Raw genomic sequence first — 12246 nt, 5'->3', positions numbered from 1 at the left:
GGAGTAAAACTTATAGAAGATTATAACAAACAAAATAACCCAAAGATGAATCTCAAAAACAATATCTATTACAAGTTGTTAGTGATTATTGCAAAAAAATATCCTGACCACAGAAAAGAAACACTTACACAAGTTATACAGCAATAAATATAGTCGTATCATTTATATTTAAAATATGTTAAAGAAATTAGTAAGTCACTATGTTATTTATTTATTGTAAATTGTTTTCATGATTATTTGTATGTTATGCTGATGAAAATATTTCAATTTTCGTGATTTTTTTTTTTTTTTTACTTTCTGATTAAAATATTTGAAAAAATAAAATATTTGGAATCTAATCTATATTTTAGTAAATTTAGTTTTCTATCATTGTATCTTAACAGATTTTTTATAACATTTTTATTTCTAAAGTTATGTTTAAGAATATTAAAAAAAGTTTAAAATATTGAAAATGTTCTATTTTTGTAACTTTGGAGCTTTTGCGGCACATGTTAAAATTAAAGAATTTGCATGAAACTTTTTTTGTATGATCTTTTTAGGTAGTTGAACCTTTTTAGGGGGGGGGGGGGTAATCTCAAAAAAATGAAAAATGAAAAATAAGGACCACCCTAATATACATTGATACAAGCTTGAAGCTTTGAACAGCTTAAGTTTATAATAGTTTACACATTGAGAACAGTCTAAGTACCTATATGGCTATATGCCTATATAACACAATACAAGTGAATAATTTGAATTATTAATGTTACAAAAATTTTATATTTAATTTGAATCTTATTCAATAATAGTGTAATTTAGACTTGAGTATTTGATTAATTTCATCATCATATATTTCATATAGAATATCCTTTTCTAAAAGCTTCTAGTTCAGTTTATGTATCTACTACAAGAAAACTGCAATTTTAAAAGTTAATATTTGAGCTAATTTTTATTAATAGGTAAGATTTATTATCTAGGCAATCTCATGAGCTTTTTATTTTATTTTAATTTTAAAGCAAGTTGAGTATTTTAAAATTGTTAATTGTTCGTTTATCTTAATACTCATAACTTGCTTAAAAATTAAAATATAATAAAAAGTCCATGAGATTGCCTAGATAATAATCTTACCTTTAAATGTTGTTACGCACTTGTAAGATGGAGACAACATATGTGGGTGAGACGCCTTCTTAAGTTTTAGTAAAAACACATTCAATATAAATAAAACGATTACCTAAAACATATTTTGTTTATTTTTAATAAAAACTATTTTTTTCAACTAGATAATATGGATGGACAAATAGATAATGCCCAAATATTTTAACTCATCGTCAGTTTCTAAGGATTTACCTAAACCGTTTCCGCCGTGCATCGTATCTAGTGTCACAATTAGGATTCTTGGGGCCCCAGACAAATTCAATGTATGAGGTCTATGTATGTAATATTTTTTTATAGGTTATCTATACAAAAATAAATAATGATGGTAATTTTATTTAAAAAGCCTAAAAATATAATGTGAAAGCTCACTACCTGGTGACAATTTATAGATAAATATAGATATTATTATGGATAAATAGGGGCCCTATTCTTCGACAACTAATTAAATAGCATAATAAATTATAAAAATAAATATTTTTATTTAATATATTTTATTTAATTTAAACATTAGATTACAATGTAATTATTTAAAAATTTGAAATAGATGCGGGGCGCTCTAAGCCAACGATTAGCGGCCCTCTACAGGTGCTGCCCCTGCAGTTGTTGTGGCATTGATCTATGATTACACTACAAATGGAATCAGTATGGTCCAATTGTCCAATTGTCAAAATTCATTAGACATTAGGTATCTATTTCGAAACCAAATTTAAATCGTGGCCCCAGAAGAAGTGATTTAAGATCACGAGTCCCCGAGACGATAGATCAAAACAATAGCGCAAAACCAATGATTAACAATAAGATACAACAACTGTGTCTATGTTAACTTACTTGCAAAGTGGCACAGCGTTTTCCTTAACTTCGACTCTGGAAGCAAAAAAAAATTATTATATTTTGTCCAACAAGTCCAATTGCAATGGCTCACACGACTCACCTTGTGTGCGGTGTGACCTTTGTAGACAGGACCGCACAAATAGTATACTTACTGCTATAGAGTTTAATTGTTTACAGTTTTTATTACAACATCGATGTACCTATTATAGAAGTAAAATGCGCGTAGTCATAAAGATTTCGATGAAAAAAAACATTTGTACTCAAAGTAAGGAGTAAAGACTAAGAAGCAACGCACTAATTCTGTAAATCAAAATGGTCGTCGACAGCAAGCGGCATAATCAAGAATTATAAGGTTAGAACTTTAGAAGCTCAGCAACGTACAGCATCGCGCATCGTTATCAGAGGCGGCCAGCAATAAACAATTACGGCTGTCACTGTCGGGACCCGCGCGGGTTTCGACCAGTTTTCGTCCGCCACGCCGCCTGGTGCATTCTCATTTGAAACATGGTACAATGAATAAGAAGTATGCTCAGTGATAAGACTGCGCATATTTTTTTAAGGGGCAATGTATAATTTATATAGGCAACCACCAATACACAAGGGAACGTCACTAGTATGCACAGATATTATATGATCGAACTAGGACGAAAATACGGTTCGAGTTGAACATAGTGGAACATATTTATTATTTTTTATACTATGATTTGAAAAATAGTGAGTTACCTCCATAGTCCATATCAATTATTATAAGCCATTGGACCACTTTAGCTACTCAGTTGTACTACTAGCGGCTCTGGGTGGACAACGCTCGAAGTTCTGCTATAAAGGTATAAGAATTTATTGTTTTTAGAACTTGTGAATGTATTTATAACACTTATTAAGCAATACGCAACACCAATTATAGACACATTGATGTATTTTTTTATTCATCAATACAATTATTCCCATATTTGTACCAAAGATTAAAACCAAATACGAAAAAAGTTATGAAATAATAGACAATAGAGTTTCATAGAATCATTGTTATAAAGAATGACATATTATTATTTTAATTTTTATCTTCTAAAATTGGTCCAGTAAATGTTTACAAATATACAGGCCACGGGGACGGCCAGGGAGAAAAATTCAGGCCGGGAAAATGTATTACCCAGACCACATTTCTATGTCTACGTAATAGGCGTAACTATGTAAGGTTTTGGTGGGGGGCTGATCATAATATGTTGCCCCCACCAAACTACAATATTTTTTATAATTATTTATTTATCTAACCTTTTTGCTTATATTATATGTTAAAAGACCACAAAAATACAGTCAATAAATTATCATCAACATTTTAATGTGACCCCCCTTAAATATTTCAAATGCCTAGACACGGTATATATACTGTGTATTCTCTTCAATTTTTTTTAAAAAAGTTCAATTAACAATTTATTAAATGCAATTACAAGTAAGGGCATAAGTCTAGTTTAGCGCCTACGCGAATTTTTCGATTTTTTTTGGAAACCGATGTATTTCGACGAGCTTAAAACGATGGTGTAAAAATTAATTTGCGGAAATGGTTACTTTGGAAGTTACAGTCTTCCAAAGTTTGCGATTTTACGTTTATACGCATGCGCGTAATACTACTAAGCGCAGCGACGAGTGCCGCAAAACGTGTTATCACTGCACATACTTGATACTATACAACATAACATACCACCTACTTGAGGTGGTGTTGCATAGCAAATCGGGGGATATTTTCGTTTTTAATTGTCCAAGCGAGCGAGTGACCCAGCTCGGTGACTCGGTGCAACAAAAATGCAATTTTCTTAACCCTGTGACCCATTTGGGGAGGTGTTGCATACCAAATCGGGGGATATTTTCATTTTTAATTGTCCGAGCGGGCCAGCGAGCAGGTGTCGCCGCTCGTTGACTCGGTGCAACAAAAATGTAAATTCCTTAACCGTGTGACCCACTTGGGGTGGTGTTGCATAGCAAATCGGGGGGTAAATTATTATTGCACCATCGTTTTAAACAGGTTAGAATAGGTAAGTACAAAAAAATAACAAAAATGGTCCTCCGCGCGGCATTATAGTAGTGCTGCGCGCATACGTATAAACGTAAAATCGCAATCTTTGGAAGACTGTAACTTCTAAAATAATCAATTCCACAAATTATTTTTTACACCATCGTTTTAAACTCGTCGAAATACATAGGTTTCCGAAAAAAAAAATCGAAAAATTCGAGTGGGCGCTAACCAAACTTGTTCCCAATATTCGTTATTTTTCAAACGCATCTTTCAAACACTATTAAAAGTAAAATGAAAATTCGACCGGAAATCTCTCAGGTAAAAAAAATAAAGCAGAATACAATTAGAGGGAAACCCACTCTATCGTATGCGCGAAGTAGTACTCACGGATGATCAGACGAATCATAGGTACGGAATAATAATAATACGTTTATGCATCCCAATAAATATATCAATCTTAAATAATCAATGGGTCGCTACCTTTTGTTCCAATTATTTGTTCAATGGAACAATTATTACGAGCCCGGCTGGCAGCACGATTAAAGATATAATGGTTGCCTGACGTGCTATGTCACAAGCAATATCACATGGCAATTGAAATTACTTTCAGAATCAGCTGTTGAACTAACTTAGTGCGCTCTCTATAATATTAATATGAGATAATGTTAATATATTAATATAGTACAATAGTACATAAATATTCTACTGCTGTCAAGAGCGCTGCAGAATTGTTCTTATCATGAGAGTAATATCATAGAACAATATAGAAGCGAAACTCGATTAGCTGATGGGTGAAGTGTTTACCTATGATCTGAAGTCCGAACAATGAAACTGTTTCCGTAACACTGACATGATGTTATACCCGTATTGAAAAACCGTTTCCGCTTAATAGGCAGGATATTCTGCGCGGGGTCGGGTTGTTTCCACTGTTTACTTTTATCATATATTACGTATGCCACGCCGTGTTCAAGGTTACAATCGCCCGATTCGGCCAATTCACGGAGTTTCATACCCCTGGTAATATTAAAGACAACTATTCCATGCTCGTTAGGCAACCATTATATCTTTAATCGTCCGAAAAATGATAAGAGTGGTTATACATGGTTATATAGTGGTTAACTTTTGGTTATCAAATTATTGTGCGTTGTGGTTTGAGGCATGAAATCTTCTAAAGACCGTGGATACAACTTACCACTGGTCTCATAGATAAGTAAGGAGTGATAAAAACACATGTTCGCCTGTTTTCAAAAGACAACATATTTATCTACTATCAAGTTTAAATTTAACTGTTTTATTAGAGAAAGGTTTTAGTGTTATACCATACTTGATGTCTTCATACTTAACTTATATATCGTGTTTTTCAGACTTTCAGTATTAAGTGGTCTATAGTCAGAACTTATTCCTAACCTCAATGGTAAGTTTACACTGTACACAGTAAGTTGACGGCTCAGCATTTCGGTCACGGACAGTTATTTAAATAAATATTTAGTGATGTTCTACATTATATGTAATCTTCTATGAACCGCTTTGGTAAGTAATAAATATTTAAGTCAAATATTAAATTTAGTTCATAAATACATTCATTTTTTTATGTACCTAGTGAATAATATTCTAAAATGGATACAAGCAATGATTATTTATTTGCTCTACAACTGCAAAACGATTTGGCCAATTTTGAGGAAAATGAGGATCTACTCAATGTAATAGATGTGACAAAATCTAACACCAGTTTGGCTGCAGAATTGAGTAGTGAAAGTGTAATTGATTTGACTGATATCAATACTAATGTTAAAAAACAAAAGCGTAATGCTATCGATAATTTAACTCGACCAATTAAACGGCCATGTCCTAAAAATGTAGAGGCTACCGAAAGTGTAGTGGACCATTCTTGGGAAATGTTGGATCCAAATCCAGACATACATGGTCTATTTTTGGCATTTAATCGACAGTACTTTTGGAGTAAATTGGACTCAGTCATGATACAATGGAGCAAAAGGATGACAGTCTGTGCGGGTTTGTGTAGATATGAAAATGGGTTTTGTTCCATTAGCCTTAGTGAACCACTGTTGAAACTCAGGCCGCGAAAAGATTTAGTTGAAACATTACTACATGAAATGATTCATGCATATTTGTTTCTTACAAATAATAAAGATCATAAAAATAGAGATGGACATGGGCCAGAGTTTTGTAAACACATGTACAGAATAAATGCAGCAGCTGGTACTAAAATATCAATTTATCACGATTTTCACGAGGAAGTAAATGTGTACAAAATACATTGGTGGAAATGTAATGGGCCATGTCAATATAAGAAGCCATTTTATGGAAATGTAAGAAGGTGTCAGAATCGTGCACCGGGTCCATATGATAGGTGGTGGACTCATCATCAAGCTACTTGCAGTGGAATTTTTATTAAAATCAAAGAACCTGAAGGGTTTGGATTGAAAAAAAAACCAATTGTTTCAAAACAAGTGGATGTTAAACCTGTCAATAAAATTACAAATTTTATTACAATATTGGATTCTCCAATAAACAAAGTTCATCATGATGGTTCTGAAATATATTCTAAATCAAAAGAAAATGATCAAAAGCCCCAATTTGATAACAAATCAAATTCACCCACAAAGAAAGTTTCTGATATGAATGCTAAAATGTCTACTGAATCTAATGAATGCGATAAACAAAATGTTCAACAGGGTGTATATTTATTGAATGATTTGTATGAGGGAAATGATTTTGATGACGATGATATTAGTGATTTGTATGATGGAATTTCTCAATGTCCCGTTTGCAATAAACCTGTGTTAACAGACTGGTTGAATGATCATTTACAAAATTGTAAACAGTTGAGAGAGATGTTTGGCGATGAAATTAATGATGAATGTAAATGTCCAGCTTGCAATTGTACAGTTGAGAGAACCTTAATGAATGAGCATTTAAATAGTTGTAAAATGTTGATCAATGTGTTTGAAAATGACTCTGAGGATATTCCTGATGATACTAATTATGTAAACTGTCCATGTTGTGATAAAATGGTCAAAGACAGCAATATTAATACACATTTAGATATTTGTATGTCAACAGAATCACTCAAGCCTAACCATGATAAAAATAATTTAAAATGTCCATGCTGTGAAAATATATTTAAAAATGTTATAGAATTAGATGATCATATAGATAACTGTTCGTCAGTATGTTAATAATAATAATAATAATAATAATAATAATAAATTATTTTATATTTTATTTATTTTATATACTCAATAATTAATATATTACGTTTTTTTTTTTTATTTTCATTGTATCTAAAATAAAATATAAATACATGTTTATTAATGGAAAATCCTGAATTGATTTTATTTTAATTTATTTTAAGTGAGTTGTATAGGAAGCACTAAGGCAAGATCAGAGCTCGCACTTGTTCTTTAAAGAGGCTTGCTTGTCAAAAATCACATATAAACATAAGTGTTAATTTTCTAATTACAAATTTAGATTAATAATCCAACAGACCATGTATCCTGTCGGCTGTATACTCCGTATTCAAATTTTTAAATTTAGAATAGTTAAAATTTATAAAAACTATTTTGTTTCTGTGTGTGTGAATGTCTATATAAATATGATTAATATCTTGGTATCTATATGTACATAAGTCTTCAGCCAAATAGATACTATTTTTTTTTTTTTTTTACTAACCAACTTTTTAATATAAACTACGTAAAATTCAACAAAAATAAATTTTAAAAATATAGTTTTATTAATTTTATTATAATGTTATGTAATTGTTTTTTTTTATTATATTTCTCATTATTTATTAATTTCATGATATAATTACGAGTACCAGAGGATACTTGGTGAGATGGTTAGGAGATCGTAAGAATAAAATATGACAACAAAATATAAAAATTTAGTTTTTATTTTCATAGTTTTTTTCCATGATACACATGTGCAGCACAAATTATTTTTCAAAGGAGATTCATTTTGAACACAATTTTGGATTGGTTGAATTTTTTCAAATAATTTTGTATAATTAACTTCTTGTATGCTAAATTTGTAGGTAATAAAGCTATTTCAAATTGAGTTTTTCGTCTGTATTTAATACACAGACAGAATTTGTACTACTTATTTAGTATTTCCTTTAATAGGTATTAATTTAAGGTAGGTATATCAATAAATTTTGATTGAAACAAGGTGTTAAGAAATTAAGTATATTAAAAAAAAAGTTCACACCTAGTTGCCATTTAAATTTGAGTTCTTATTTAGTATATTCTAAATTTAGAATACAAGTTGATACATGAAAATTACTTAACATAATTTAACCACTCCAAGTATTTTATACAAAGTTAAAAAAGTCAGTGAAGTGTATGACTATAGTAGTCAATGTTTGAAAGTGTTGGGTAGTAACGCTATGCAAATTAAAAATTACTTTTGCAGTAATGCTGTAGTAATATCATTATATTTTATTTAAATTAACACAATTGTAACATAATTACCTTTTAAAAGTAATTTCTATGGACTGATTTTGTAATTAATTTTTTAGTAATTAACATTAATGTAAGAGACTATTGCACAATATAATATTTAGTGTAACAAGTAATTTACTCAACACTGCTAGTTGTTTACTTTTATGTTCTGCTAAATGAATTCAAAAATATGCATAAGGTACTGACTACTGAGTAACTGCCTAGCGGTTGTTGTTTCCATAAATAAACTGTATAATATATATAAAAATAAATTGTTAACTACTTTCTGACACTTCTTTTGGTTATCGTATACACTATACAGTATACCTATCTGTATTTTTATTTTTATTAGAAAAACTATTGAAAAATCCAAAAATGATCTCTTCAAACTACAGTAAAACTTCATTAATCCGAACAGTCGTTTAATAACATGTAAACGCGTATTTTAAGCCGCACACACAAAAATAAACATGGAAAGGAATTCAAAGAATTTCCCATATATGCATGTGATCGCAATTATTTCTATCAAATACCAATAACAAGTTGTCATTCATGCTATCTAATTGTTAATTACATAATACATATTCTTAAATCTATAATACATACACATATTTTGATTATTTTGTTTATTCCGGACTTTCATAAATTTGGACAACCTAGAGCCCCAATCAGTCCGGATTATTGAGGTTCTACTATATTTGGACTCGATTTTCATAAAGGCGCTAATTAGAAAGGTTTTTGAATTTTTTTTACTGAAATAATAATGTAACAAAGTACTTATAAAATCACTGTTCCAAAATCTTACAATTTTACATTTTGTCACCTTTTTGAAAAAAAATTTGAATTGTAAGTTTAGAATAAACGCATTCAAAATTAGAAATTTTTATAACAGAATTGTTTATTTTGTATATTGATCAACTACAAAAAGTCAGGAATATTATTTTAAATGTCGTTAGGTACATCAAAAACAAAAATGTTCTCTTTTTGAGCTTGTATAAACAAATGGCTTCAACTAAATATTCTAGTATAAATAAATATTGTATACCTATAATACTTTTTTTTAACAAGTCATAAATATAATACTATACAATTTATTTTAACATGGAATAAATATACATGTTATTTATTTATTTTTGTATATTTAACTACATCATAAAAAATTGCATTTCAAATGTTAAGTCACCTTAATACTGCTACATAAATTATGTAAAGGCCGGTCAAAACAATGAAGTTAAATAAATTTTTCACTATTATAATATATAATCATACATTTAATACATAATATAATAAATGTAATGACTAATGGTGTATTTCTATTCCAAATGTAGATTGTACATATTTTTTTACAGTAATATTGAAACAAGTTAAATTCAATAATTCTACATTTGGGTTACATAAAAAAATATTTAAAACTAACATTTTTCTAGTAGCAATATAGATCACATCATTAATATATATTTCAATTTCATAATTGAATGAATATATGACATGGGTGAAAAATTAATTAATAATTATTTAAAATTTATTAATTTGTCTTATTTTAATGATATGATCAATAACAAACAATACAAATTTGTGACAATACATTAAATAACAAGATATGCCATTTTGGATAATTAATAAGGGGGCATAGGATGATGCGCAGAGCAATGTTTCTACGTGTATGTTGTTTTGACAAATGTTTATTGTTCAAAAATTCAGAAATTAATACTAAAAGCAATTTAGCAAAAATTATAAAACAAATAAAAATGTATAATCAGTTTTAGAAAAAAACACATTTTCTTATAATTATATTATAACCCAAATGCATTAAAAGAATACATAAATATACAGCAATGTCACCATAAATAAATCATCTTTATCTTTATAGTATAGTAATGGTGAATATATTAGTATTTTATTTCTAACATATACATTTTTTAATTAATGCTATTCATAGTTTTACAAATATAATTTAAAATGTTATATATTCTGACCAACATATTTTTTGCTATAATTTATCAATTGAATACATTTTATACTAAGAAGAATGGACAAATTGTTTTAAAAAGATTTTACTCTAATTTTGTTGTTTATTATACATTGATTGTATAATTAAATAGTAACATGAGACAATTATTCCATCAACTTCTTATGGTTTAATATGTCTATAGCGATTTTATTGGTTTACAATTTTTGTACAACCAATGTTAGTATTAATCAGATTTTTAAACACATAGTATATATTTAATCGTATTTAAGTATTATACATAATAAATAGTCATTTAATTAAAAAAATAAAAAATAAAATAAATAGGAACTAAAATTGTTCAATGCTATTACATTTTCATCAAGTAAATATCATATATTGTTAATAAATTGTTTATCCTCAACAATATTGACATTATTTGGTTTTATTTTTAATTAATTTTTTTATAAATATAATATATGATTTATACTAAATAATATATTACACACTGATGGAATTCAAGCCACTACATAATTTTAGTTAAATTAATATAATATTATAGTTTATTGATTCAATTCTATTGTTATATCAATCAAAAACACCAATGGTTATACCTTTCAAAGATAATATTTGGTTCATTAAGTTGTAATAAGTAAGAATTTCAAAAATAATAAAAATTAGTTCAGAATGTTTTGGATTTTTAAAATATCGTTTTTATAAGATGACAAATTTTTTTATGACATTATATAACATATATTATGTATAACATTCATTCAATATATTTCAGAAAAATGCATTATGTTATAGAATCCTTTTGTTTCAGAGTAATGTTTAAAAATATTGTTGAAAATTTGTTACAGAACATAATTAATTTATAATGTTCAAATGTATTTAATTCCGGAACATAATGTATATAATATGAAAATACATAACATTTGTTACATAAGATTATAATTGTTTATATTTTTAGGTCCCTGGTAACAAGTAATAATAAGTATGATTCATTCTGTTTGTAAAGACGAATATAAAATATTTATAATAGCATGGTTAGTTTAATCAGTGATTAACATATAGTCTAGATCAGAGGTCTTTATTCGAGGCCAACAAACATTTTTTAAGCATAGTATGAATAAACAATACATGTTTTTATTACGCTATATGTAGAAAGATTGAAGACCCCTGGGTCTAGATTGTATTCAACAATTAATTTTATAAACAGTTTACAAATCAAAAATAGTAACTTGATTAATAAAAAAAAATATGTCAATTGCAAATACAAGTGATAGTTTTATGTAGGAAATAAATTGAGTGAATTTAGTAATAATACTCATATAATAATTTATTCAATATTTCCGAATAAAATAAAAAAAACAAATTAACTTTACTACATATAAATAAAAAAAGGAGATTATTTAATAATAATATTAATAGTTAAAAATAATCATGTATAAAATTTCAACTAGAAAACATAGCTTAATAAAATAAAGTTTTTTAAAAAAATGACTAGATATTTACTAAAATCTATTTTACTCAAGACCTTGTTAATTGTTAGTTTTAAAATTTGATCTAATTTTAATGATAATACAAGTATATATTAGGTACCTAAAAGAATGAGATTTTCAAATTTACCAAATATATAATTTTAAAAGCAGATTAGCTGGACACGAGTTTGTTTCATTTCACTCACTATGACGCGAGGTACATGTTGTTATTTTTCCAAATATGATAGCAATGATTCAAAGTGGTGCACAGTGAAGTATAGTGTTTATGTTATTTTTCAAATTTGAAGTGCTCATACAAATTGTGGGTAACAAATAAAAAATTGGAAAACAGTTGAGTTAACTTTGCATAACCCGCACGTGTTG

At 28.1% G+C, this 12246-nt stretch overlaps 2 protein-coding genes across 4 annotated transcripts in view; one reads left to right on the top strand and one right to left on the bottom strand.

Annotated features, from left to right (window-relative positions):
- Positions 1–2417, bottom strand: part of LOC107883966 — an 11194-nt gene extending 8777 nt beyond the window's left edge. The window contains exons 1-2 of the mRNA XM_016805108.2: positions 2066–2417; positions 1963–1998 (exon numbers count right to left, since the gene is read on the bottom strand). The gene's annotated coding sequence lies outside the window, so the exon portion shown is untranslated. The remainder of the gene's footprint in view (positions 1–1962; positions 1999–2065) is intronic.
- LOC100159057 (sprT-like domain-containing protein Spartan) overlaps positions 1–7686 on the top strand; it is a 17815-nt gene extending 10129 nt beyond the window's left edge. The window contains exons 1-3 of one of the 3 annotated variants that reach the window (XM_029489337.1): positions 2683–2792; positions 5338–5503; positions 5574–7686. In XM_029489337.1, the coding sequence (XP_029345197.1) occupies positions 5590–7173 (1584 nt within the window). In that variant the 5' untranslated portion in view covers positions 2683–2792; positions 5338–5503; positions 5574–5589 and the 3' untranslated portion in view covers positions 7174–7686. Of the gene's footprint in view, positions 1–2682; positions 2793–4984; positions 5278–5337; positions 5504–5573 lie in introns of those variants that run through there. The other 2 variants (XM_016805109.2, XM_016805110.2) reach the window with 2 other exon arrangements.
- Positions 7687–12246: the final 4560 nt, after the last annotated feature.

This window comes from Acyrthosiphon pisum, chromosome A2 (genome assembly GCF_005508785.2).
Source record: "Acyrthosiphon pisum isolate AL4f chromosome A2, pea_aphid_22Mar2018_4r6ur, whole genome shotgun sequence".
Classification (NCBI taxonomy): Eukaryota; Metazoa; Arthropoda; class Insecta; order Hemiptera; family Aphididae; genus Acyrthosiphon; species Acyrthosiphon pisum.
The sequence above is the reverse complement of the archived record's forward strand: the minus strand, read 5'-3'. Positions and strand labels throughout refer to the sequence as shown.